General features: G+C 34.3%; 5 protein-coding genes and 2 long non-coding RNA genes across 8 annotated transcripts; 3 read left to right on the top strand and 4 right to left on the bottom strand.

Annotated features, from left to right (window-relative positions):
- Positions 1–271: 271 nt before the first annotated feature.
- LOC132299561 (galactinol synthase 2-like) lies at positions 272–2,251 on the top strand. The gene is made up of 4 exons (XM_059796265.1): positions 272–723; positions 988–1,308; positions 1,538–1,672; positions 1,769–2,251. The coding sequence occupies exons 1-4, from the start codon at positions 391–393 to the stop codon at positions 1,979–1,981; spliced, it is 1,002 nt and encodes a 333-aa protein (XP_059652248.1). The 5' UTR covers positions 272–390; the 3' UTR covers positions 1,982–2,251.
- A 2,813-nt stretch (positions 2,252–5,064) lies between these two features.
- LOC132299560 (galactinol synthase 2-like) lies at positions 5,065–6,821 on the top strand. Its single transcript, XM_059796264.1, has 4 exons — positions 5,065–5,531; positions 5,631–5,951; positions 6,068–6,202; positions 6,297–6,821. The coding sequence occupies exons 1-4, from the start codon at positions 5,220–5,222 to the stop codon at positions 6,516–6,518; spliced, it is 990 nt and encodes a 329-aa protein (XP_059652247.1). The 5' UTR covers positions 5,065–5,219; the 3' UTR covers positions 6,519–6,821.
- A 3,932-nt stretch (positions 6,822–10,753) lies between these two features.
- Positions 10,754–12,071, top strand: LOC132301128 (galactinol synthase 2-like). The gene is made up of 4 exons (XM_059798406.1): positions 10,754–11,080; positions 11,191–11,511; positions 11,647–11,781; positions 11,871–12,071. Exons 1-4 carry the CDS (start codon positions 10,754–10,756, stop codon positions 12,069–12,071), a joined length of 984 nt encoding a protein of 327 aa, XP_059654389.1.
- Positions 12,072–13,186: 1,115 nt separating this feature from the next.
- LOC132299558 (uncharacterized) lies at positions 13,187–16,212 on the bottom strand. The gene is made up of 2 exons (XM_059796261.1): positions 15,367–16,212; positions 13,187–15,272 (listed from the first exon to the last, which is right to left on the bottom strand). The coding sequence occupies exons 1-2, from the start codon at positions 15,646–15,648 to the stop codon at positions 15,102–15,104; spliced, it is 453 nt and encodes a 150-aa protein (XP_059652244.1). The 5' UTR covers positions 15,649–16,212; the 3' UTR covers positions 13,187–15,101.
- Positions 16,213–16,337: 125 nt separating this feature from the next.
- Positions 16,338–19,525, bottom strand: LOC132299559 (uncharacterized). 2 transcript variants are annotated; one of them, XM_059796263.1, is made up of 4 exons: positions 19,309–19,525; positions 18,986–19,154; positions 16,582–16,827; positions 16,338–16,504 (listed from the first exon to the last, which is right to left on the bottom strand). In XM_059796263.1, exons 1-3 carry the CDS (start codon positions 19,366–19,368, stop codon positions 16,631–16,633), a joined length of 426 nt encoding a protein of 141 aa, XP_059652246.1. In that variant the 5' UTR covers positions 19,369–19,525; the 3' UTR covers positions 16,338–16,504; positions 16,582–16,630. The 2 variants fall into 2 exon arrangements, with proteins under 2 accessions (XP_059652246.1, XP_059652245.1); XM_059796262.1 differs by having other exon boundaries at positions 16,338–16,827.
- A 1,502-nt stretch (positions 19,526–21,027) lies between these two features.
- LOC132298660 (uncharacterized) lies at positions 21,028–22,543 on the bottom strand. The gene is made up of 2 exons (XR_009479919.1): positions 21,828–22,543; positions 21,028–21,701 (listed from the first exon to the last, which is right to left on the bottom strand). It is a non-coding gene; the product is annotated as an uncharacterized LOC132298660 (long non-coding RNA).
- Positions 22,544–24,740: 2,197 nt separating this feature from the next.
- On the bottom strand, positions 24,741–25,649 carry LOC132298659 (uncharacterized). The gene is made up of 2 exons (XR_009479918.1): positions 25,551–25,649; positions 24,741–25,386 (listed from the first exon to the last, which is right to left on the bottom strand). It is a non-coding gene; the product is annotated as an uncharacterized LOC132298659 (long non-coding RNA).
- Positions 25,650–26,041: the final 392 nt, after the last annotated feature.

Genomic DNA, 26,041 nt, shown 5'->3' with positions numbered 1-26,041 from the left:
TGTCTACCTTTCATCTCTTTGTATACTTATTCTTTATACATTTTTTTGTTTGTCTCTAAAAACAAACTGACCGTCGGATCAAATCTGAGCCACACTTGTACGGTCAGATTTCTTTGAAAGACCAAGTAAATATTGATATCATAGAAGAAAGACGACGTCGTTTGATGAAGATTTGATCCATACACTAATTCAGTTTCCGTATATGCCCCTAACTAAAAAACAGTTTTCCATACATGTCACTGGGTTTTTGCCTACATAAGCATGCCCACCCCGAACCTTAAAAATCACAGAACTTTTTCATTTCCATCTCTTGCTAAATAACAGTCTCTCAAAACCCTTTCTTTCTCTATCTAAACAATCTTTTTCTCTCACTTCATTTTGTGAACCCAAATGACTCCCAATCTTGTTAATGGTACCACTAGGACCACTACTACTCTGGCCAAGGCTGCCAGCATATCGAGCCGAGCCTACGTTACATTCTTGGCGGGTAACGGCGACTACGTGAAGGGTGTGGTTGGTCTGGCCAAGGGACTCAGGAAGGTCAAAACTGCCTACCCATTAGTGGTGGCAGTTTTGCCTGATGTCCCGGAGGAGCACCGCCGCATACTGGTGTCTCAGGGCTGCATCGTTCGGGAGATTGAGCCGGTGTACCCGCCAGAGAATAGTACCGAATTTGCTATGGCATATTATGTCATCAACTACTCCAAACTTCGCATTTGGGAGGTAATCCTACGTTCCTAGTGTCTTGTTTACTTTTTGGTGAAGAGATAGAAATGCAATATTTTTCTTATAAATAGGCTCATTTTTTTAAAAAAATTAAATAACATAAATTCTCCAAATACTTTTTAGGCTTGAAATTTGATTAGGAGATTAGTTACAAAAGTCAAACGATACATTTTTTTTTTTAATTTGCAATTTATTACTTATATATTTATATATACAGATTAATTGGGTTTTTAATTGAGATATGTTGGTTTGAAATTACAGTTTGTGGAGTACAGTAAAATGATATACTTGGATGGAGACATACAAGTGTTTAAAAACATTGACCACCTGTTTGACCTTCCAAATGACTATTTCTATGCTGTGATGGACTGCTTCTGTGAGAAAACATGGAGTCATTCCAAACAGTACGAGGTTGAGTACTGCCAACAGTGCCCTAACAAGGTCCAATGGGCTTCAAAGTGGGGCCCAAAGCCTGCTCTCTACTTCAACGCTGGCTTTTTTGTGTATGAGCCCAGCCTCTCCACTTCTGATGACCTCTTGAACGCCCTCAAAGTTGCAGCTACTACCTCTTTTGCTGAGCAGGTACTAGCCACGCCCTCCAAGGCTATTTATGTCATTATTCAATTGTGATTCCTAATGCTTCAATTGATGGAGAAATTATTAGATAGTCCATGTCCATAAACATTTGGTGGACCAATTCAATTAAGACTCTTTAATATATAAAATGACATATTACAAAAAAAGTCTCAACAATGGTCCCATGAAACTAATTTTTTGATTTCGAGTGTTAATGTTGTTTATATGTTTGCAGGACTTCTTGAACATGTTCTTTAGGGATAAATATAGACCTATCTCTTCCGAATACAACCTTGTGTTGGCCATGTTGTGGCGTCACCCTGAAAACATTGACCTTGACAACGTGAAAGTTGTTCACTACTGTGCTGCTGTAAGCTGATATATATTTTTCTTTCTTTTATTCTAATTTATAAATATTACTTTTATTAAAATTTTGAAAGGGTAAATGTGTCATTTTGGTTTACAGGGTTCAAAGCCATGGAGCTACACTGGGGAAGAAGAGAACATGGAAAGGGAAGACATTAAAATGCTAGTGAAGAAGTGGCGGGATATATATGATGATGATACTTTGGATTACAATCCTAATGGAACTGAAGCTGGTGGTGCTGTTGAATTGATGACGGCATTGTCCAAAGCCCGCGGTGGTTTCCACCACCTTACGGCCCCATCTGCAGCCTAATTCATTTTTGAAAAAAATAATTTTAAGTCGAATTCGGCTTGAACCAATAGGCACAGATTCGACTAAAAAAGCAAACTCTTTATTTGTAGGGTTTGTTTTTTGAATTAAGGTGGTTATTGTAATTAGAAGAATAATGTCTTTTCATAATTTTTTTGGTTTTGATAGGGTGGTGTTTTGTTGGGTATGTCAATTTTTTTTAGACATATCTTATATATTAAGAAATGAAATAGTTATGGATTGTGAATAGAAATGTGAAATTTTATACTTTAATTTATATATGCTTCTTGATTTATTTTATTTTATTTATTTATTTTTTTATTGAATGATGCTTGTTGATTTGTTTCTCTATCTCAACCTTCTTTTGTACGAGTACGGAAGCCAAAACTGAATCAGAAATTCATAATTGAGCCATTTACGTTTATGAACACAAGTTTCAATCAGTCCATTTAAACATTCACAAAACTAACAACTTGGAATGATAAGTGGATAGAATTGATTTTAGGAATGAAGGTGTATTAAACTAACATAATTTATACATTTATAGGTTGCCTTTTCGGGAGTCTACTTTCAGTCCTCCCTTGGGTAGAATGTGCAGTTACTGTTCATGCATTGTACAAAAATTTTACCCGAACTTGCTATAGTCATATCTCCCTCGTTGCAAATCCAAATTAAGTTATTCTTGAAGCTAGACTTTATTCTTGAAGCTAGACTCAAGAATTTTGAGTTATCTTTCTAATGGTATCAGTTCCATTTTCAGATCCCATTCATATCCAGAGATTTTTTTTCGTTTTACATTATATGTTAATCATGTTCTAACAAGCTCTTCCATTGTTCCTTAAATCAATGGCAACAAGTTTAAGAATTAGGATCGGCAATAAGAAAACTAGAAGGAAAGGAGATCGTGGATAGGAGGATAGGGTAGTTTAAATCTCGTGATGTCAGTAAAGAAATGAAAATAATGATGATGAAAAAGAAATAAAAGGAAACTATTTTACTTTTATTTTTATAAATTATCTCTCTCTATAGATATATATATATTTCATTTATTTTCAACCAAATTGGCCTTAAAAGGAGAGTTTATTGCAATATATGTACTAATATTAGGCCATATTTGTATTAGATCGTGGGTAGGGTAGTATAAATCTCGTGACGTCAGTAAAGAAATGATAATAATGATGATGAAAAAGAAATAAAAGGAAACTATTTTACTTTTTTTATATAAATTATCTCCTTTATATATATATATATATATATAAATTTCATTTATTTTCAACCAAATTGGCCTTAAAAGGAGAGTTTATTGCCATATATGTACTAATATTAGGCCATATTTGCATTATAACTGCATTCTTAAATGAAAATCAATGAATGATGTAGATAGGGCGTTGCGCCCTCCAAGTCCCTATCTTGCCTTTCCAGCCACTAATTTTTTATGAAATTTCCTTTGAGAGGCAAGGCAAACTACTTGACTTTATAGTTTATAAATTACAAAATTAAGAGGATGTCTCATATTAATCCAAATTTAATAAACAATACAGTTTCATTTTACTATTTTAAAACTACTTCCAACCATTAATTATCATCAATTATATATATATAAATAAGTAAAATCAATTTTATTGTATGGTATAATTTTTTATTTATCAGACATACTAATAAATTATCAGTCCAAATTCACCGTAATGATTCAAAGCAAAAAAGAAAAATCTGCAATAAAGAATAATTGCTAACATTCTAGAAAAACAAAGTCTATATGTTATTTTATAATTAGTCAAATCACATATTTATTGTAAATAAAATGTCGGTCTAAAACATTATCCTAAATTATCTCCTTGACTAACCTTCAATTACGCCACCAACAAAGCAACTAATATAAATACTACAATTTAGAAAAAAGACTCAAAAGATTGACCATTGATTTGGTTCCACGAAACCTCCGAATTAGATCCTCTCTACTCTCTAGTAGATGCTGACACTTCACGTCGACGTTAAATGGGCCCCACTTTATCTCCCACAAATCGGCGGACCCCATTTTCCTAGTGGACGTCCACGTGGCATCTAATTGTCTGCGTGGCAATTCGCTTGCGATTTCTTTTGAAGTATAGTAAATTGATTACATGGTCTTGTTTTTCCTAGGTTTGGTCGGTGAGGGGTTGGCGAGGTGGTGAGATAACCGCCGCACAAAAAAATATGTTTTTATATTTTATGTTTTAATATACCCACTTTACCCTTTCATCAATACTACCGTTGATGCTGCTTAGGCAAAACTTAATAATATCTTCGTGATATATAAATTTTAAAAAAATGCACCTTTAAAAATTGTGTATTGTGAGATTTTAAAAAAAATTTATCTTTTTATATTGTTTTATGATTTTATATTTATTACTTTCTCTATTTTAAAATAGATACTCATATTGAAAATTGTGATTTACAAGATGAAATCTAATTTAGAATGAAAAGAGTGTTTGATTTTGTGTTAAATGGTACTCATGAACCAAACTAAATTACTCTTAACAAAGTGATAACCCAACTCAATTATGTCACTTATGTTTGAGTGTGTTTGATAATTCAAAAAATAACAACACAACTAAATCAAACAAACAAATGAGAATTTATGTTTTTTTTTTTTTTTTTTTTTTTTAATATGATTCAATCAGATTTTAAACTTGATTTGATCATGTAAAAAAAAAAAAAAAGTGTCTGTGTACAAGATATTATTACCATTTTTCTTGTTTATGGATAGAGTTGACCAAGAATCTTTTGGTACATTCACTGGTTATTTAAACATATTTAATTATTTGATTTCCTTTTTCTTGTACCGACCAATTTTTGAGGTGTTTTCTCCGGGAAAGAAACACCAATGGTCAGATCAAATCTCGGCCACACAATTAACAATCCGATATGTTTGAAACTAAATGTTTTATTTATTACAAAACTACTTTCCATGTATATAAATATCTTTGCTAGGAAGGTTCGTAAGAGTGTAGTATCACCATAAATATCTACTTTCATGAAGATTTGATCCATACACTTATTCAGTTTTCTTATATGCCCCTAATCGAAAAACAGTTTTCCATATATGTCATTGGGTTTTTGCCTATATAAGCATGCCCACCTCAAACCTCAAAAATCACCGAACTTCTTCATTTCTGTCTCTTCATAATCATAACAGTCTCTCGAAACCCTTCCTTTCTCTCTCTAAACAATCATTTCCTCTCACTTCATTTTGTGAACCCAAATGGCTCCTAATCTTGTTAATGGTATGTCCAAGGCTGCCAGCGTATCGAGCCGAGCCTACGTCACATTCTTGGCCGGTAACGGCGACTACGTGAAGGGAGTGGTTGGTCTGGCCAAGGGACTCAGGAAGGTCAAAACTGCCTACCCATTAGTGGTGGCCGTTTTGCCTGATGTCCCGGAGGAGCACCGCCGCATACTGGTGTCTCAGGGCTGCATCGTTCGGGATATTGAGCCGGTGTACCCGCCGGAGAATAGCACCAAATTCGCCATGGCCTATTATGTCATCAACTACTCCAAGCTTCGCATTTGGGAGGTAATTAATTATACTCTTACCTTCTTAATTCCTTTTTTTGGTGGTTTATATAATATTATATATACTCATTAGTTGATATATGCTGGTTTGAATTTACAGTTTGTGGAGTACAGTAGGATGATATACTTGGACGGAGACATACAAGTGTTTGAGAACATTGACCACCTGTTTGACTTACCAAATGACTATTTCTATGCTGTGATGGACTGCTTCTGTGAGAAGACGTGGAGTCACACCACACAGTACAAGTTTAAGTACTGTCAACAGTGCCCTAACAAGGTCCAATGGGCTTCAGAGTGGGGCCCAAAGCCTCCTCTCTACTTCAACGCTGGCTTTTTTGTGTATGAGCCCAGCCTCTCCACTTCTGATGACCTCTTGAACGCCCTCAAAGTTGCAGCTCCCACCTCTTTCGCTGAGCAGGTACTAGCCAGACCTAAGGTTATTTATGTCATTTTAAATTCTCTTTCCAGTATCTGTGCTATAAAACCGATGAAACTAAATTTTGATTTTGTGTTAACGTTGTTTACGGTGTGCAGGACTTCTTGAACATGTTCTTTAGGGAGAAATATAGACCCATCTCTTCGGAGTACAACCTAGTTTTGGCTATGCTGTGGCGTCACCCAGAGAACATTGACCTCAACAATGTGAAAGTTGTTCACTATTGTGCTGCTGTGAGTTGATATATATATTCTTTTCTTTTTCTAATATAATTAATTATTACTTGTCAAAATTCTAAAAGGGTAAACGTGTCATTTTGGTTTGCAGGGTTCAAAGCCATGGAGGTACACTGGGAAAGAAGAGAACATGGAAAGGGAAGACATTAAAATGCTAGTGAAGATGTGGGAGGATATATATGATGATAAGACTTTGGATTACAAGCCTAATCAAACTGAAGGTGCTGGTGCCGGTGCCGGTGCCGGTGAATTGATGGCAGCGCTGGCCAAAGCCGACGTTTTCCACCATGTCACCGCCCCATCTGCAGCCTAATGGAACTGAAGCTGGTGGTGCTGTTAAATTGATGGCGGCGTTGTTCAAAGCCCGCGGTGGTTTGCACCACGTTACCGCCCCATCTGCAGTCTAATTTATTTTTGGAAAATACTTTATTTTTGTGATTCTTTTGAGTTTTACTTTTTAAGGTTTTGAATTAAGGAATGTGCATTTTTTTGGGGTGCTTTGGTAGAGGTGTTTTGTTGGGTATGTGAAAGTATTTTGAGACATGTATATGATATATATGTTAAAAAATTAATACATTAGAAATGCTAAATCCATTTCTTCTTTACTGTAACTCATCCTTCTATATGCTTGTTGATTTCTATATCTATCTTACATCTTCCTTTTACGAAATGATTCTAATCCGAATTGTTAATCCACTTGACACGTTTGAGTGATAAGTTTAAAAAAATTGATTTGTGGGATGTATATTAATTTCATTTTCATTTAACAACTCTTCATTTACAACACTAGTACCTCAAAAATGTCCGAAGGAATGAGAAAATTGGCCACAAAACATTTCATGCTTATAACACTATTACCTTGAACTTCAACGTTGGAAGGAATGAGAAAATTGGCCACAAAACATTTCATATATGAAACAACAATGAACAAAATCCACAACCCTATATCTTAATATGCAAAGAGTAATTCAATCAAAATGTGAATGGAAAATGATATAATCGATGATTTTAGTATTAAATTTATATTTTGAGAGGAGTTACGAACAAATTTTACAACTAACTGTGAAAGGAAAATGATATAATTGATGATTTTAGTACTCTATCTTCAATGCAAAATGTTATATTTTTATGCTAAATTTATATTTTGAGATGAGTTACAGTGTTAAAATGTTATATTATTTTATATTTTGAGAGTTCATTAGAATGCCTTAATATGAAAAGTTTTTTTGAGAGTCTATTTTGATTTTTATGCTAAATTTATATTTTGAGATGAGTTACAGTGTTAAAATGTTATATTATTTCATATTTTGAGAGTTCATTAGAATGCCTTAATATGAGAAGTTTTTTTGAGAGTCTATTTTGAGTTTGAGAGGGGGACGGGAGATTTGAGAGGTTATATTTGATAATACTTTTGACAATTTCAAAATATAGGTGGTCTTTTGAGAAATTATTAGAGTATCTTATTTTTATCTACTTACTATATTTTGAGTTTGAGAGACCATTAGAGATGCTCTATATTTTGAGTTTTAGCTCCTCCTTTCTTTGCTGTCTTTCATTTTGTATATCTATTTAGTTCCTTGGCTCTCTTTTTCATCATATTGCATTAGATTTGCATAATACAAGTGCATTCTTTTGTGCCAAACAACCAATGTCTTAGTTGCTCACTCCAAGTCCCTTTCCTTGCCTTTGCTTTATATCCAATATTTTTTCAACAAACTACATAAAGTATTATTAAGAGGGTTATTAATTTTCACACATTTTATAAATTGTAGAAATTATTTATTGCAAGTATGGAATTAGTCCGACAAATTCGATCAGAAAAATTAATGATATTATTCAGATATAAAAATACACTTTTGATAATAAAAGCTCTTCTAAATAAAGTATTATTAAGAGGGTGTCTTATATATTGATTTTCACACATTTTACAAATTGTAGGAATTATTTATTATTAAGAAATGATACTCATTTGAATAATTTTAATTAATCATTTATGAAACATATAAGGAAGTATAATGTCTCACTTCCTTATATTTTGCATTCATGATTTTACACAATTTTTGGCTTAAAATATTTGTTTTCCATAACAAATTATAATTTTTTTTTTTTGATATATATATATATTAGTCCATCCGTCCAAATCAGGGGAAAATTTCCATCCAGGAAAAGAATATTCCCTCACTTTTTTTTTTTTTTTGGAAAAGTAATATTCTCTCCCTCCCTAGAAAGATCTATATACCCCCATTTTATTAGTGGTACCCATTTATTTATGGTAAAGCAAAAGTGGTTCAAAACATTATCCTAAATTGTCTCCTTAAGTAATCTTTAATTACTTTACTCAAAAATCTGACCAGAGAGACAGACTTCACGTGGTTTAATTTAGGGATGACAAAAATTTTCACTTCAGTGGGAGCAGTCTCCTTTGATTATGTAAATGATAATGAAAATGTCTCCATATTATATATATAAATGAAGACGATAATGAAATTGCTTAAAAAAATTTGATAGGCTTTTCGGTGAAAAATGAGGTTTTCGTCTCAAATCGTCTCAATCTCATCCTTAATTGATTTGATTCCCCCAAGCTACTATGTCATCCTTAGTGTAAGGGGTGAGCTAGTGTAAGGGGTGAGCACTTATCCATTTATCTAAAAGTTCGAACTATTAAGTAGTACCGCATACCCACCTATATTTATATACACTTCAACTCTTCTTTAAATCTGACGTGAAACAAATTTCACTTGTAACACCTAGCTGACTTTATTTTCTTGGTTGCCCTTGCTGGGTGAGAGTCCGCGGTGGTGACATAAGTCAAGCACTAAAATGTTTTTATTTATTATATATTAATATTCCCACTTTACCCTTTCAATATTTGAGAAAGGAAGAAGCTTATGAGAGGGAAGTACATACACGCAAGCACTATATATATTGATGATAACATGGTGGTACATAAATATCCCCTTGATCTTTTTGCTCCACTGAGACTCAATAATATCTCTTTTTTGTCTTTTGCGAAAATTTTTAACTCCATCTTTCCAATCAATAAAAATATCATACGAATGTGGTACGAGAGTTCAGTGGTTGAGTATGTGATGTTTGTGATCAAAAATTCATGTTTGAATCTCTATTTTATTAAATATCAGTTATTTTAATTTTTTTAAAAAATAAAAATAAAAATATCATACCATCTGATTCATCATAAATTTATATTTATTGTTGCTTTATATACTGTCGTCTTAGATTGTTGTTGGAATAAAAAATATATATATATATATACTTTTATTAGGGGAATTGTCAAAAATTTGTGATTAGTAAAAAAATATGTTGGTGACACATTATAATAAATACTTTTTATATTTAAATTTATTTTTTAACAATATTTTTTTAAAACAATTCTATTGCTAATTTTACAATAATATCTTTAATAGAATGTTACCATATTTAATAATAACAATTTTATTAAGAAATGAATGTAATTGATTTGTAAAAGATAAAAACAATATAATTGACTAATAAAAAAAAATTACCGAAAATATTAATTTAAAATTTAAAAAGCTCTAATTCTACCTCCATTCAAAAACTTTACTGAGCTAAATTTGATAATCATTAATAGTTAGCAAACACATCTAAGAGCAAATTTTAAAAATAAAAAGAGCAAATTTTAAAAATAAAATTCCAAACAGACTATTAGACTATTCATGACCTATCTCACTAAGCGTAAATATAATTTTACAAGTATATGGACCAAATAAATTTTTTTTTTAAGATAATACATTGTCATTCGTTAGACATACCAATAACTTAATATATCTAGCACACTTAATATCAGAATGAATAAAATCGATCTAATTATTTTTTTTGTGCACTGAAAATAATTATATTACGATCGGTCTATGGGATTTTTTTTATAATTTTTTTATTTATTTTGTAATATGATTCGGTCAGATTTTTTAACTTTATTTGATCGGATTATAAATCACTCGAAAAGTGTGCAAGATATCGTTTTCCACCTTTGTGGATAGGGGGCATTGCTTACCAAATTTAGTTACATTATTTGGTTCCCTTTTTCTTACACCATCCATTTTTGGCGCGATTTAAACGAACACCAACATTGAGGTCAAATGTGACCCCACTTATTTTTGGCACTAAATTATTTATTTATTACCATATACCACCTACTTTCTATAGATATTAATATCTTTGTTCTCTTAGTAAGTTTTGTGAATTTGTAGAATCCCAATACGAGCGAATATATATCACTTATATACATTATTAAATTTATATATATTAATTATCTAGTTGCATAATTAATAGTAGTGGTCTTATTTTCTTAGACAGTTTTGTCTCTTCAAACAAATAAAATATCCATATGACTATATGAGGCAGGATTTAAGTTTACTAATATATCCTTAACCAAAAATAAAATTTTCCAAATATGTCATTTTTTTCTTCTTTGGATTTTTGCCTATATAAGCATGGTCACCTCTAACCCCAGAAATCACCAAATTTCTCCATCATTTTTTTGTTTCTCCCACTTCTTTGTGAACCCAAATGGCTCCCGGTCTTGTTAATGGTACCACCACCACCACTCTGGCCAAGGCTGCGAGCATATCGAGCCGAGCCTACGTGACGTTCTTGGCCGGTAACGGTGACTACGTGAAGGGTGTGGTTGGTCTGGCCAAGGGACTCAGGAAGGTCAACACTACCTACCCATTAGTGGTGGCGGTTTTGCCTGACGTCCCGGAGGAGCACCGCCGCATACTGGTGTCTCAGGGCTGTATTGTTCGGGAGATTGAGCCGGTGTACCCGCCAGAGAATAGCACCAAATTCGCCATGGACTATTACGTCATCAACTACTCCAAGCTTCGCATTTGGGAGGTAATACTAATATTAACTTACCACGACTCTTATTTCCCTTATTTGATGGTTTATATATATATATATATATATATATCATACATTTATATATAGTTGGTTTGAAATTGCAGTTTGTGGAGTACAGTAAGATGATATACTTGGATGGAGACATACAAGTGTTTAAAAACATTGACCACCTGTTTGACCTTCCAAATGACTATTTCTATGCTGTGATGGACTGCTTCTGTGAGGAAACATGGAGTCACTCCAAACAGTACGAGGTTGAGTACTGCCAACAGTGCCCTAACAAGGTCCAATGGGCTTCAGAGTGGGGCCCAAAGCCTCCTCTCTACTTCAACGCTGGCTTTTTTGTGTATGAGCCCAGCCTCTCCACTTCTGATGACCTCTTGAAGGCCCTCAAAGTTGCACCTCCTACCTCTTTTGCTGAGCAGGTACTAGCCACCCCCTCCAAGGCTATTTATGTCATTTTTCAACTGTGGATTTCATTTACCAAATCTTTTATTTTTTATTTTTTTATTTGGGGTGTTTAATGTTGTTTATGTGGTACTTTGTATATATATTTGCAGGACCTTTTGAACATGTTCTTTAGGGATAAATTTAGGCCTATCTCCTCAGAGTACAACCTTGTTTTGGCCATGCTATGGCGTCACCCAGAGAACATTGACCTCAACAATGTGAAAGTTGTTCACTACTGTGCTGCAGTGAGTTTTTTTTTTTTTAAATCTAATTTTTTAAATAATACTTTTTATCAAAATTTCTGAGAGGGTAAATGTGTCATTTTGGTGTGCAGGGCTCAAAGCCATGGAGGTACACTGGGAAAGAAGAGAACATGGAAAGGGAAGACATTAAAATGTTAGTGAAGATGTGGCAGGATATATATGATGATGAAACTTTGGACTACAAGACTGAAGCTGGTGATGCCGGTGAATTGACGGCTGAGCTGTCGAAGGCCGGTGTTTTCCACCGGATTACCGCCCCATCTGCTGCCTAATTTATTTTAGGAAATAATTTTTAAGTTGGAGCAAATTCGACTTAAAAAGTAGAGGTTTTGACTTAAAAGAGTAGGACTTTATAATTTTTATTTATTTTTTCATAGTTAATACTCACACACAGATGCCCTCGTGGAGGCTTAGACCCAGTAAAGGCCACTGGCCCATTGGTGAGACCGTATAATGTTTTTGGTTTTGCTAGAGTGGTGTTTTGTTGAGTAAGTAGAGATTTTGGGACATAAAGGTTAGTATGTTAAAAATAAAAAAAATGGATAAATGTTGAATCCATTTCTTCTACTTTTTTCATCTTTGTAAGTGCTAGTTGATTTCATTTTCTATCTTAATCTTCTGATTTGAAAGCTCCAGAATTAAAGAGATGACTCGAAAATATCCCCATTCATATGTAAAACATTGTTGTCCATCACCACCAAAGCTGAATAATACTAATGCCAGCTCTATGGACATGAGAAGAAAAAGAGACTAGTATGTTGTAACAGCCAATTCTTTCTATAGGTCACATAAATGAGGTCACATCAGATAACTCATACATATTAACAAAAAGAATATATCTACAAAGAACATAGAAAAATTTATAGTTTCGCACACGTTAGAGTTGCATATGACAATCATTTCACGTGCATGTGAATATTCCACCTGGTTCTAACTTCTGGTTTCTTAAAATATTATAAAAGTTTGTAGAATATAGTAAGATGGTGTACTCAGATGGAGATATTCAAGTGTATGATAACATCGATCACCTATTTAACTTGCCGGATGGTCATTTCTATGCCGTAATGGATTGCGGCAGGTAACAGAACAATATTGAATGTGCCCTTAGATTTATTTGTGACCCTCGAGGAGCCGTACGAGGTGAAAATCTGATGGAAACAGTGATGTTATCACCGACTATGATTATCTACAGTTGATGGGGACGGAATTTGTGACGTCAACCTATAGGGTTTAACCATAGTTTTAAAAACCTAGACCTATCAGTTGATTTGTTTTAATTCATTGATTTAATCCGATATAAAAAAGAAAAGAAAAAAGAAGGGAATCGTCTTCGCAAACATGGTACTTGTCTGCTGAATAAAGTACTAGGTTATTCATTAATTAGGTAAATCATATTAAATCATCAGATTAGATGCCTTCAATGAAATCTTTTAGTAAAACGGATGTGGTATGAGTATTTTTGAGTTTTGAAACTACTGAGAGAGAAAGAAGTGACAAACTACATCATAAAGAAGGGATTTGAATAGCATGTCTTATACTATTTTTCTAATTTATAACAGGACTTCCTAAACATGTTCTTTAAGGATATATACAAACCGATACCCTCAATGTACAACCTTGTAATGGCAATATTGTGGCGCCATCCAGATAAAATCAACCTTGATGAAACAAAAGTTGTTCACTATAGTGCTTTTGCAAGTTATTTGAAGAACTCATAACTGTTACTATCCCATTCAACTTTTAATTTTCTAACTATAAAAAAGAAGATTCTCTAAAGGTATATTTTGTTTTGCATGCTTAATGTTTTCAGGGATCAAAACCATGGAAATTTACAGGAAACAAAGAAAACATGGACAAAGAAGACATAAAGATGCTAGTGAAGAAATGGTGGGACATTTACAATGACGAAACATTGGATCACAAGAGTGATGTGAGATCAGGGGATCAGGAAATGCTAGGGGAGTCCGTGAACCTACAACCATTCCTAGCGGCACTATCAAAGGCAGGCGGTGTTAACTACATTACCACCCCATCAGCTGCTTAGTGTACGCAGATACAATCCTCATGGAGGTGTATCTGCATTTATATAGGCAGACTAGTTTGGGGAAGTTGGTCTTCCTTTTTTGGAAGATTGTATATTATTTTTGTGGAGTCAGAGTCTTATTGTTGGTTGTATATGTGAATTTTTTTTGGTAAGTGGTTGTATATGTGAATATTGGGAGGTATATATCAATGTACTGGCGTGTACTGTGTAGTAATACATGACTTATATATATTTATATATTACATTAGTGTGGTGGAATCAGTCGAGTTTTTTTGAAATTTTACAGAAAATTGGTAGTTTTTCCCAAGGTCAAGCCTTTTCTTATAAGCATTAGGCCGTTCGTTCAAAAGAGCCATAGACACTTCAATGTTCTTCATTCCTGAACAGTTAAAGTTCAATAATTTCTACCACTATTCACCATTTAGCATATAGTCTATAATTTTAAGCCAATTTTCTTATCAGAATTCAATGTTCAACTTCATGGCAAAATTATTCTTCATTAAAATGGTTCAAGTTATACTGGATGTCTAGCAGGTAGCGCCCTATAGTGAAGATTTTTTATGGATGCAGTCAAAATGGCGCAAACTAACCTGAAAGAGCATTATTTCATAAATGCTTTAACATTTACCAGCAATGAGATTGTATCTTCCATAGATAAAACCCATTCCTCTCGGCCCTTAATTCATCATCATCATCATCATCCTTGTTTTTATCCCATACAAAAGGGTCAGCCACATGGATTCTTATTTTCCACTCTTCTCTATTATAGGCGGTATGTTCTACTAGATTTAATTTTTTGAAATCATTTCTTATCACTTCATTCCATGTTAGTTTTGGTCGACCTCTTTGCTCTTACCCTCTATACAAATCAATCTTCCTCTCCTCACATGTGCATCTATTGGTCCACGTTGAATCCTCCCAGATCTTAATTCCAACCCAAAAATAAACAGCTCGAGTGATATACACCCAACCACGACATATAAGGTTTATCACCAAGCAGAGGATTATGAATTTTGCAACACGACCTCCAATCAAATCATGCTTACTAGAGAAGAAATGTCGCTGGTGTGACTAAAACAATAGCTGATGATCAAGCAAAAAAGTGCAACTAATTCAAAGATAATAGAATTTGAGACAAACAAAGTATTTAGAGACCTCAACACAGTTGGTGAAAATGATTATTTATATAGTAATGGATTCATTCAAGCAGAGGCCTTAAGGACATATAAATACATCACCTGTAGGTGTTAAAAGCGCCTCAGCAGCCTCTCCTTTGGTCACTGTAGCCTCCGACTCTGCAATGTTGAACATTATTGACTGTGGAGACAGATGGTGGAGCCATCATGTTATGCCCGAGACCAAGAATGTTCCCTGGCATTGTGTTGTTGACCTGTTTAGTGATCTCATCCTGGGACTGAGTAACCATCTCCTACAATTACAAATGGTGAAAATGTTCATAAATTAGTGTGGCAGACATATGCATATATGGATAAACAATACAAAAATTTCTGCTGTTCGTTTACCTCACCAACATCTTCCTCCTCATCATCAGCATTGTTCATTCTCGGTTCAATACGCTCACCATGGAATTCCCACTGGGTATAACCTCTGTGCATCGCATATACGTATAAATGTTCTTCAACCTTATCCATTGGCCACAATGTCAAGTTTAAGCATTTACGACATGGACATCTACTCCTATTGGCTTTTTCTGTATGACATCGTGCCAACTGAATAAAGTCTCTAAGTCCCTTTACATATTTTCTGCTACACCTAAACGGTTGTTGAATCCAACTCTTATCCATCTGTGTGACACAAACAATCTCTTTTACAAGGAGATGGTAGCATTGAGAGAGAATGATCCTCTCCTTTAATTTTTCTTTCTGATATTCCAAGATGTTTATTCTATGGTTGAAAATGCATAACCTTAGTTGATAGGAACAAGCTAATGAGGATGCTCATTACAATACTCTGTGAGTGACATAGTAAGACCCTGCTTTCGACTTGCAAACTCAAAGAAAACCATATCTATTACCTGAGTAAATTCAGTCTAGGCTGCTTTCACTGAAAGCACAAGCTTGAGCTTAGGTTTTAGATTTGCCTAGCACAGCTGCACAGGACCTCATCTTATTGTTGACTAGCCCGTTACCAAAAGGGGCAAACACAGTGCACGAAGCACCCGCCGTTCCCCGTTACCAAAAAGGGCAATCCTAGTGACTAGCCCGTTACCAATATAGATAAAATTTAAAATAGTCATTTCTTTGAATAATTTTCTAATTGTTCAATAGCAAGAATCATAACTCTTACTATTGAAAATTGTACCCAAAAAATGACCTTTTTGGCATATAATGCACTTCACTGTCTTACCTATCAAAAGCAGTAAAATAATAATAATAAATAAATAAATAAATAAAAAACCACTAAAAGGAACAAGAGAAAATGTTTAATAATCAGAGAAGTCAATTATCAGTGAACTCTTAGTCTGCGAGATTAGTTTTTAAATAAAAGCATTTCTTGACCCCTTATTTTAGGGCTCACTAGTTTATTACATTAGAGTCGATGCAAAATTAGTCGCCTTCATAGGGTACGAGCCTACATCTATAGGGGAAGGCCAAGGAAACACCAAACAGATCTCTTTCAAGCATCCTACAGGTGTCATTACTGAAAAATTTCAGAAACAAATTAGCAACATATAAAATTGAACTTTCTCCTACAAACCAGAGGATGAAATTATTCACCTAGGATGTATAGAACTAATGGATAATGTAACGCGTTGGTCAGATGAATTCATCGCCCTAACAAGGCGACACGATCCTTCTGTAATGCCTGTGACAGATTGATGTCAAAGAGCTCGCATCGGATGGGCATCTCCATTTCATAGAAGGGGTTCTTTAAAACATAATCTGTGTACAGTTCATAGATATGTTTCAGGAGAGCCTCCATATGTTGTGTTCCAGGCTCACAGACAACAAAAAATTTTGTCCCTGCAAGAAAACAATCATTTCCACAATTTAATTAACACAGTGAAAGATATGCACGTAATATTTCATTCTCAAGGAGAAATTACTGTTCTTATACCAAATAGACAATGCACAGACAACCAGTTAAAATGAAACATTAGGCACCATAGAAATCCAACAGCAGAACAACTAAAAGCGGAACAGACGAACAGATAAACTATAGAACCTTGATGCTGCTCATCCTCACTAGGGATGAACATCTGCCTAGCGTGAAACTAAGCTGTTGAGTATTCATACTGTTGGACGGTCACTTAAACTGTGTACCATACATGATCTTTTACTTTCATGATTGTTCACATAAAAAGCTAAGAATGATTAACAGGTATTCCATCATGGCGAATCTTAAATTAGACTCTGGATCTTTTACGGTTTTCACTTTCAACAATGTTTTGGAGTTTGCAATCAGTTACCCTACGTATAGATTAGCTGAAACACTCTACCATTGTTTTTTTGTTTTCATATTTATCGAAAAATCTTTTCTAACAACATTTCCATCTTTAAGTAAATGCTATAATTCTAATTTTCATTATGAACTCATATATATCAGTTTGTATTACATGGATACTTTATGCTGCATGGACACTTTTAAATGAGTAAAGCACATGTAGATCATTTATTTAAATAACAACATTACAGTATCTCCTATAAAAACAATTATTTTCCATGATAATATAAGCTCCACTGCAGAAAATAGACTATATTTTTACCAATTTAAAAAATATCATTACCCAATGATCCCACCTGCGCCGGATGCAAAAGGGGAAAACCAAAGTCAGACTTAACCCTTGGCATTATTTGCACAAAATGATGCCTTGAAACTCGAGTCAATATCCTCACACTCATCAACCTGATCTTTTACCATTGCACTGACCTATGGCAATTCATGTTTCATAAATGAATAAAATAACGTTAATTATTTGAAGATAGTAGGAGGACAAGGAATGCTTTAATGTTTTTACGATCATTAAATCTTCTATCACACAAATAGTGATTCATACAACGTAAAATGACTCAATTTTAGATATTCTACAAATTTAATGGTAAACCACCCTGCACTCAATTTTAACAACTCAATGTGGCCAATAGATCTAATACCATCAGTCCTACCTATTCCAATACAACATAATCATTAAGTATACGACATCAACAAATCAAGTGCAACGAGTAAATCTAATCATATATTAGGTTGCTAAGAAATACTTCTAATATGTACAACATGTTAGTTAAATTTTCTTCACATACTTGTGACCTCGTACATTCAGATTAAGGCTTAGTTGAGTTTAATTGACATGTGTGCTCGTTGCCTCTTAGAAGAAAGAATTAAACCTCAGTCTTTGATATAAAAAAAAGTCTCAATAAGCAAATACAACAACCAACTCAACTATTATACAAATTCCTAAATCTTAAATGAATACAAGCAACCAAACACAGAGAGAAGTCATAAAAATTATCCATGTTGTACCTTTAATCACATAAACATAATTGATAGATTTACTTCCCCAGGTTCTGTTTACTCTCAACATTCTTTTTACAAGTGTCATGTTCTTTGTTTTCATCCAACCTAGCATGAATAATAAGACAGGGTTGCAAATGACAGAGTGCGAAAAATTCATAAGTAACACCCATTAGTGAGAAAATAAGAGAGAGTAGACTTAGATGGTATGAGACGGAAAGGGCAATAAAAATTAACATGGGATGAAATTATTAGAAATGATTTTAATATGGTTAATATAAAAGGTGAAATGCGGTCTTATGGAAAAGAAAGAAAAAGAAAATACACTTGGCCGACCTAATTCGCATGGGTTTAATGCAAAGAAGACGACAATGATAAAAGACCAGAACACAAAAAAATTGGAAATAGACATTAGTAAATCCCAATAAATTTCCAAATGCACAGAGCTTTTATCTGATCAAAGTGATCACAGACTCACAATATCAAACTGACCCATCTAAAATGATAGAGTCAACAGGCACCATAGCAGTGCATTTCTTCTTTTCCTAATAAGTTTTCTTGGCAAACAAACAGAAAGCGTGTGAAAATAACATGTATACAACCTGTAAATAAGAATTCATCATCATTCTTTAGAAATTGTAATCAACTAATAAATGTAAGCAGATGTACCAGTGAGAGATTGGAAGCAATGAAGATCAAATCTGTCGGCTTCAAGGAGTTCGATACCTAAGCAACCCGCGATCGGCGATAGCTGCTGAGAGATGGCGTGCATCGAATGCCATAAACTGGCCAATCTCAAGCTATCATTCGTATCCATTCGCCCAGCAGACCCATAATCCTAAATGTATTTTCACATACACATCATGATTCATAAACTTCAACAAAAAAATTACAATGTGGGTCTGTTCGTTCGGACGGAAACAAGTTCCCGGGAAATCTTTCCCGGGAAAAAAAAAGAAAAAGAAAAAAAGAAGCGAAGTCAAGATATTTACCTTGTAGAAGATGAGACCGCCTGATTTGTTGATAATGTAGAGGCTGTAAATTGCAGCCATTTGATTGTTCCGTGAACAAATAGATGCTGTTCAGTGTGTGTGAAACCCTAGGTTGTTGATCGCCAGATATGGTGTTCTGAGTCTGAGCTAGAACAAAGCTCAGACTGTGACAACGGTGAAATTACCAGAATACCCCCACTGTCATATTGTGGTTGCGAATTGCAGGCAGTAGCCACCAAATTTTATTATTATTATTTTTTGGAACCAATTTTAATGAACCATTAGGTTATGTTTGCAAGCCTATATTGAGTGGATTGATAATATAATTTAGATATACTTAAAAGAATAACTTATAAGCAAACGAGATTCAACATATTAATGAATACTTAAAATTTAAATAAGTATAAATAAATTTTTACAAGAGACTTATAGGACTTAAATTTAATTTTTAAAATTTTTTGTATTAATTTTATTGAACACCACCTTACACTCTCTTAAAATAAATAAGTCAAAGATGGAAAACAAGAATAAGTCAAATTCAAATTAGTTGTACTAGGCTTTAAAACTAAGTAAGTGACCGGTAATCATGCTCTAAGCAAAGTTAAATAGGAAAGGATTATGTCGCACTAAGCATGCTTAACGGGACAACACATCATCGTAAAGAATCTACTATTATTGAAACAAACATATTCAAAATGTATGGACTCCCAAATGACAAAAGTCATGTGTATGTACACACACACACACACATATATATATATATATATATCAGAAAAATAAATAAATAAATAAAATTGAGTCCACAGGAAGCCATATATATAAAATCCCTACCTATATGCTGCTATACCTACGCTTCAAATGAATGACTAATAAAAACCATGCAACTTTTGATTGAAAGGTGAAAGTTTCTTTTTAGTTTTAAAATGTATCACCAAAGAAGGAAATTTTACCTTCGCTAAAACAAGACAAGTTTGTCTCAATTCAAGTGGAGTGAACTTCACTAAGAGGCTAAAAGGCTATGTATGCTCCGAATAATTAGGAAGGTGTTTTTTTATAACTAATTGTAAATTTTAAATCTTCAAAACTCACAATAAATTAGAGAGAAAATAAAGTAAAAGACCATATAGACAAACTTCAAATCCTATGTCTCTATTGTTGTAACAATGGTCATTTGTTCCACATCGAATTCGGATGAGAAAGTGATTAGGTGTAAATGAGTAAGTATGCAGCACTACCCAACAACTTAAGTTTTTGGATAAATAGACAAGCGTTCACCAGTTATAAGTAGTATCAGAATAGTGTGACCCGAGCTGCAACGAGGGCGTTACAAGTTTGGGTGGGGGAGAATGTAATAAGGGTCATTTGTGTTACATCGAATCCGAACGAAAAAGTAATTGAATATAAATAAGTGGGTATGTAACACTACCCAACAGTGTTTGCCTCCTTAAGTTTGGTTTTTACACTCCTAATTCATATGCATTTTCTTTAAGTTAATACCTGTTATTGTTCTTCAAGGCATCTGTGCACTTAGGAAATTTAACTCCCTCAGTTAATAGTAAATACCTCTGTAATTATTTCACAGTCAACCTTGCCTGGAATTGTACAGACAACCAGAAAAAGTTACCTTCAACCAATCAAGCCAAAGCTGGTGATGACAAATTTTGCATTTTAGCTTTCAAAATTCAATGCACAATACTTTGGAATGGGAAACAATGAAAACATTCTTTCCGTATAACAGTGACTCAAAACACATAGTACCACAAAAACAATTTCACAGGCACAATGGTTCACACTCATACACACACTCATATACTATGAATCACAACAAAATTATGCATAAAAAATTAAAAAAAAAAAAAAATTACATGCCTCAAGTCTCAAGAGGCCTTGACTTCCATTTGAAGATCTGAAAATAAATTTATTTGTTTACAATACTAAACTTTTGAATATTGTTCTAGACTAGTAAGCGGACCTTCCTTCCCTCTCAGCTTCTTCTTACAGTCAAAACTCACTAGCCTTGATAATGTCGGTTTGGTTTCTCTAAGCTTTTCAGATCTATCTAAGCTTTTCGCCTGCAACCATTTGTTGGAGAAGGTAATGCATCGCAGCCTAATAGCTGTCATATCTTTAATAATTCTCGGAAACTGGAGTCTTTCCTCCCCGTCGGTGGCTCTTATTATCCCACTTAATTTTTAAAATTTTAACATGCAAGTGGGATAATAAAAGCCATCGAAGTCGAAGAAAGAATACAGTTTAAGAGAATTATTAAAGATATGGCAGCTATTAGCCTGCGACGCATCACTTTCTCCTACCAAGAAGAATGCAGTGGAAGGAAACCGCCGACGATGAAAAGCTTGAAAAACCCTAGATAGATCCTGCTAGAGATCCTGCAACTGATAACATCAAAGAGAAAGAAAAAGGGGTAAGAAGAAAAGGAAGTCACATTTCATATCCACTAATAATAAGCACTAGAAATCAAATTCAAAATAGTCACCACAAAGAGTTGAGGCAAACTATACCTTAAATTTATGTTTTTTTCCTCCTCCTTTTTCTGGGAACAAATTCTAACATTAACATTGTATGAAACAAACACAAATGACAGAAGAGAGAGAGAGCTTGGAATGAATCTTTCTATCTCAGAAGAGGCCTACTTTATAGAAGGTTGGAACTAAGTAAAGACTATGTTGGATCCAACTATGTGAATCTTAAGTGAGACTATGTTCAATGAATCCTTGAACTTCCATTATTGAATATGGGTTTGATGTTAACATCCAAACCAGTGATATTTCTTTGCCGACTTTTCTTAGTGCATGTTGGTGTTATTTTTGCTCTGAGGGTCCCAACATATATGGCTCACAATTCACGTGAGAATTGTTTATATTTTACTGAAAATATCTCTATCGTGCTCTATAGATCACTATACTCTGTGATTAGGAATTTGTGTCTTTTCTATTAAAAGACAGCTTGATTGGCTGCCATCATAAGCTTTTGTTACTCCAAATAAAAAAAAATAAAAAAATGACCTCTCTTTGTATTTTTAAAGTACTATAATTGATTTCCTGCTACAATTGCATCCATTTAGTTCATGATATTGAATCTAACTGACGAAATAAACTTCAAATTAACATGAGATTGGACATTGTATGTGTGGAGAGAATCTGTGCATCATGCGGTCATCTAAAGATACCAAAATAATGTTGTTTAAGTGTGTTGGCGTGGAGCTCAATGCGGCCGTGTTGTGCTTCTTGCCTACGCATTAGACTCCATGCAATGCACTCAAATTGCACCAATTTGGTGCCTTTTGGGTGCATCAGATGGTGCACAAATTCCCTCCACACGTGAGAGAATCCTGAACGGTGGAGATCTGTGCATTATGCGATGCACCCAAAGATGGCAAAATAATGTTGTTTAAGTGTGCTTGCGTGGAGCTCGATCAATGCGGGCATGTTGTGTTTCTTGCCTATGCATTAGACTCTATGTCGATGCACTCAAATTGCACCAATTTGGTGCCTTTTGGGTGTATCAGATGGTGCACAAATCACCTCCACACATGAAAGAATCTTGAACGGTGTAGATCTGTGCATCATGCGGTGCACCCAAGGACACCAAAATAATGTTGTTTAAGTGCGCTAGGGTGGAGCTCAATGTGGCCGTGTTGTGCTTCTTGCCTATGCATTAGACTCCATGTTGATGCACTCAAATTGCCGCACGGATGGTGCACAAATCCCCTCCACACATGAGAGAATCTTGATCGGTGGAGATATGTGTATCATGCAGTGCACCCAAAGAAACCAAAATAATGTTATTGAAGTGTGTTGGCGTGGAGCTCAATGCAGCCCCGTGTTGTGTTTCTTGCCTAAGCATTAGACATGGAGTCGATGCACTCAAACCGCAACAATTTGGTGCCTTTTGGGTGCATCAAATGGTACACAAATTCCCTCCACACATGAGAGAATCTAGGTCTCTCATGAGGTGGGTTTGATATGGCTCCCTGTCATACAAATAAAGGGTTGGAAGTAGTGTAAAAAAATAGTTAAATTGAAACGGATTATTAAATAGGGTATAGGCTGGTACTTGAGGCCTGACCTTTACTAGGTACTCTAACATTAATGTCACACCTAACCATTGCCAGATAAAAAAAAGTAATCCATAAAAAGTCATTTAAGTCTTTCAAAAGAAATTCCATAGAAAAATCAGTGGATAGAAAGGTAAGACATGCAAGGAAGAGACTTGGGAGTGAGCAACTATCAGTCTTGTGGATAACCGCCGCAAATTGTGGTCTCTGGGTTGCATCAATAGCTATACCTGTCGCAGACCTGTTCCTATGTCAAAAACTTCTCCAAGCAAGAATGCATGATATTTTATAGGCATGAAAACATTTGTATGTCTAGGCATTACTCTCACTAACATAATCACTCCCAATAACACAAAATTAACAAATAATCAAGTTTAATTTAACACCTCCTTATTATTATCTTTTTTCTCCTCCAAGTAATTAAACTTCTTAACTTAGAAAATTCTTCAAACTTGAGGGACTTCGTGAAAATATCCGCAATCTGGTCTTGTGGCTTCATGAACTTAATATTCACTTCTTTCTTAGTTAGGTCGAAAGATCTCGATTGACTCGATCTTCTTGTGGAATGTGTAATTCCTTCAACAAATTTCTCAGACTAAATTTGTTGCATTTTAAATTTCAAAATTCTTAAAATTCATTGTACAATAGTTTGGGATGGGGAGCCAGCCAAGAAAACTGGTTCGCTTACAAAAGTGACTCCAAACACGTTGTATCACAAAATAATTGCATAAGCACAATGTTCACATTCATATATATACTATGAATCACAACAAAATATATGATGCATAAATAAAGACATGTTTTCAACTCTCAAGAGGCCTTGACTTCCATTTGAACCTACCAAGATTGCAAATTGAATGTGGCTAGGAGTGCTATGTATGCTCCAAACAAGGAACAAATATACATATGTTGAATTTGGGTAACTAATTTAAAATTTTAAACCAACGCTTTTATAAATTTAAAATCTTCAAAATTCTCAATTAAGAGATAAATAAAGTAAGTAAAAGGGCCATAAAACCAAACCTCAGAAGCCTACATCTGGATATCCGGCCTGCAGTCTTAACCAATCACAAACCACAAACTCAATTCATCACCCATGCATTTGAAAATTCATGAGCAAAAGCTTCAATTTTGCCTTATTAGGGTTTAGTTTTTGCACTCCTAATTCATATTCATTTTCTTTGAATTAATACCTTTTTATTGTTCTTCAAGGCATCTGTGCATTTACGAATTTAACCACCTGAGTTAATACCTCTGTATGTATTTCATATTCACCCTTCGCTGGCCGGAATAAGAATTGCACGGACAGCCATCAAAAGTTAGCTTCATAACCTACCCATCACATCATATATATATATATGCATTCACATTAAAAAAAATAAATAAATAAATAAATAGTTACAGGCACAATGTTCACACTCATACATACATTATGAATCACAACAAAATTATGCATAAAAAAAAATAGACATGCCCACAAGTTCCATCTTAAGATTTGAAAGATCAATTTATTAGTAGTAGTTTACCAATTCTGTACAATTGATCCACATAAAGCTAGCTAAAGTTAAGAAATTTGCTGCAACAGCTTCTACACTTGTAAGCAGACCTTCCTTCCCTCCCTACCTCTCAGCTAGCTTTACAAATGGAGTCGGTTTTGGATTCTCAAACCGGTCCGGTCTACTTTCTTCCACGCACTGCAATTTTTATTTTTTTTTGTAGGAGAAAGTGATGCGCCGTAGGCTATTAGCTGACTTATCTTTAATAATTCTTCGAAACTTGCTGTAGTCTTTCGTCCACGCCGCTGGCTCTTATCATCCCACAATTTTTATATTCCGGCGAGTGGGATTATAAGAGCCATCGATGCAAACGAAAGAATACAGTTTAGGAGAATTATTAAAGATATGGCAGCTAATAGCCTACGGTGCGTGACTTTCTCCTACAAGAAAGAATTCAGTGAAGATGTTGAAAAGCTCGAAAACCCTAGATACATCTTGCTACAGCAACTGATAACATCAAAGAGAAAGAAAGAGGGGTCACATTTCATATATATAAACTATATATATATATATATATATATATATATATATTTTGACAATATAAACTATATATTTAGTGAGCACTTGAAATCAAATTCAATATAATTAAAAATAGTTGAAGCAAACGATACCTTCTTCTTCTTCTTCTTCATTTTTTCTGGGAATGAAGCTCGTCTGTGTCAGGATAGGTTTTTTTATAGGAAGGTTGGATCTGAGGAAAGACACACCTGGTTGGTTAATACGCGTATGGCGGCGTGTATAAATGTGGGTCCTGTACATATAAGACTCGGTCCTGCCGACTAGATTCACGTCAGCTTTGACATGAGCAATGATGTCAGTAATGACATCAGCATAAAGTGTGTGAGAATTAGTGTTTGGTTTTAACAATTTCGGTGTATCCCAAAATATTTGTCCCAAATTGTGACTCAGTAGTCAGTATTTTAGGCCATTAACTTGCTTTAGTGAGGAATTATTTAGTTTCAAAATTTATATGTATGTATGTATGTGTATATATATGTGTGTATAATAATAAATAAGAATAAAGTGTGTGTGTGTTTTGTATGTACAGCGATACATTAATGTATGAATAAAAAGTTTTTGTTTTTTTTAATTTATTTTTTTA

The sequence above is a fragment of the Cornus florida genome, unplaced genomic scaffold, assembly GCF_030987335.1.
Source record: "Cornus florida cultivar Cherokee Brave unplaced genomic scaffold, ASM3098733v1 CherokeeBrave_3.0.0_Hap2_Chr03, whole genome shotgun sequence".
Classification (NCBI taxonomy): Eukaryota; Viridiplantae; Streptophyta; class Magnoliopsida; order Cornales; family Cornaceae; genus Cornus; species Cornus florida.
This window is presented reverse-complemented; position numbering and strand designations above follow the sequence as displayed.

Bases quoted from the DNA above. Each gene is read 5' to 3' on its own strand.
- LOC132299559 (XM_059796262.1), bottom strand. From the start codon at position 19,368: ATGGCTGCAATTTACAGCCTCTACATTATCAACAAATCAGGCGGTCTC. The intron at 19,155-19,308 runs GTAAATATCTTG...AAATACATTTAG, and splicing joins GCGGTCTCATCTTCTACAAG to GATTATGGGTCTGCTGGGCG. The intron at 16,828-18,985 runs GTACATCTGCTT...GTTTTCTTGCAG, and splicing joins TTGCTTCCAATCTCTCACTG to GGACAAAATTTTTTGTTGTC.
- LOC132299558 (XM_059796261.1), bottom strand. From the start codon at position 15,648: ATGGATAAGAGTTGGATTCAACAACCGTTTAGGTGTAGCAGAAAATAT. The intron at 15,273-15,366 runs GTAAACGAACAG...TTGTAATTGTAG, and splicing joins AGGAGGAAGATGTTGGTGAG to GAGATGGTTACTCAGTCCCA.
- LOC132299561 (XM_059796265.1), top strand. From the start codon at position 391: ATGACTCCCAATCTTGTTAATGGTACCACTAGGACCACTACTACTCTG. The intron at 724-987 runs GTAATCCTACGT...TTGAAATTACAG, and splicing joins CCAAACTTCGCATTTGGGAG to TTTGTGGAGTACAGTAAAAT. The intron at 1,673-1,768 runs GTAAGCTGATAT...TTTGGTTTACAG, and splicing joins TTGTTCACTACTGTGCTGCT to GGTTCAAAGCCATGGAGCTA.
- LOC132301128 (XM_059798406.1), top strand. From the start codon at position 10,754: ATGGCTCCCGGTCTTGTTAATGGTACCACCACCACCACTCTGGCCAAG. The intron at 11,512-11,646 runs GTACTAGCCACC...ATATATTTGCAG, and splicing joins CTACCTCTTTTGCTGAGCAG to GACCTTTTGAACATGTTCTT. The intron at 11,782-11,870 runs GTGAGTTTTTTT...TTTGGTGTGCAG, and splicing joins TTGTTCACTACTGTGCTGCA to GGCTCAAAGCCATGGAGGTA.
- LOC132299560 (XM_059796264.1), top strand. From the start codon at position 5,220: ATGGCTCCTAATCTTGTTAATGGTATGTCCAAGGCTGCCAGCGTATCG. The intron at 5,952-6,067 runs GTACTAGCCAGA...TACGGTGTGCAG, and splicing joins CCACCTCTTTCGCTGAGCAG to GACTTCTTGAACATGTTCTT. The intron at 6,203-6,296 runs GTGAGTTGATAT...TTTGGTTTGCAG, and splicing joins TTGTTCACTATTGTGCTGCT to GGTTCAAAGCCATGGAGGTA.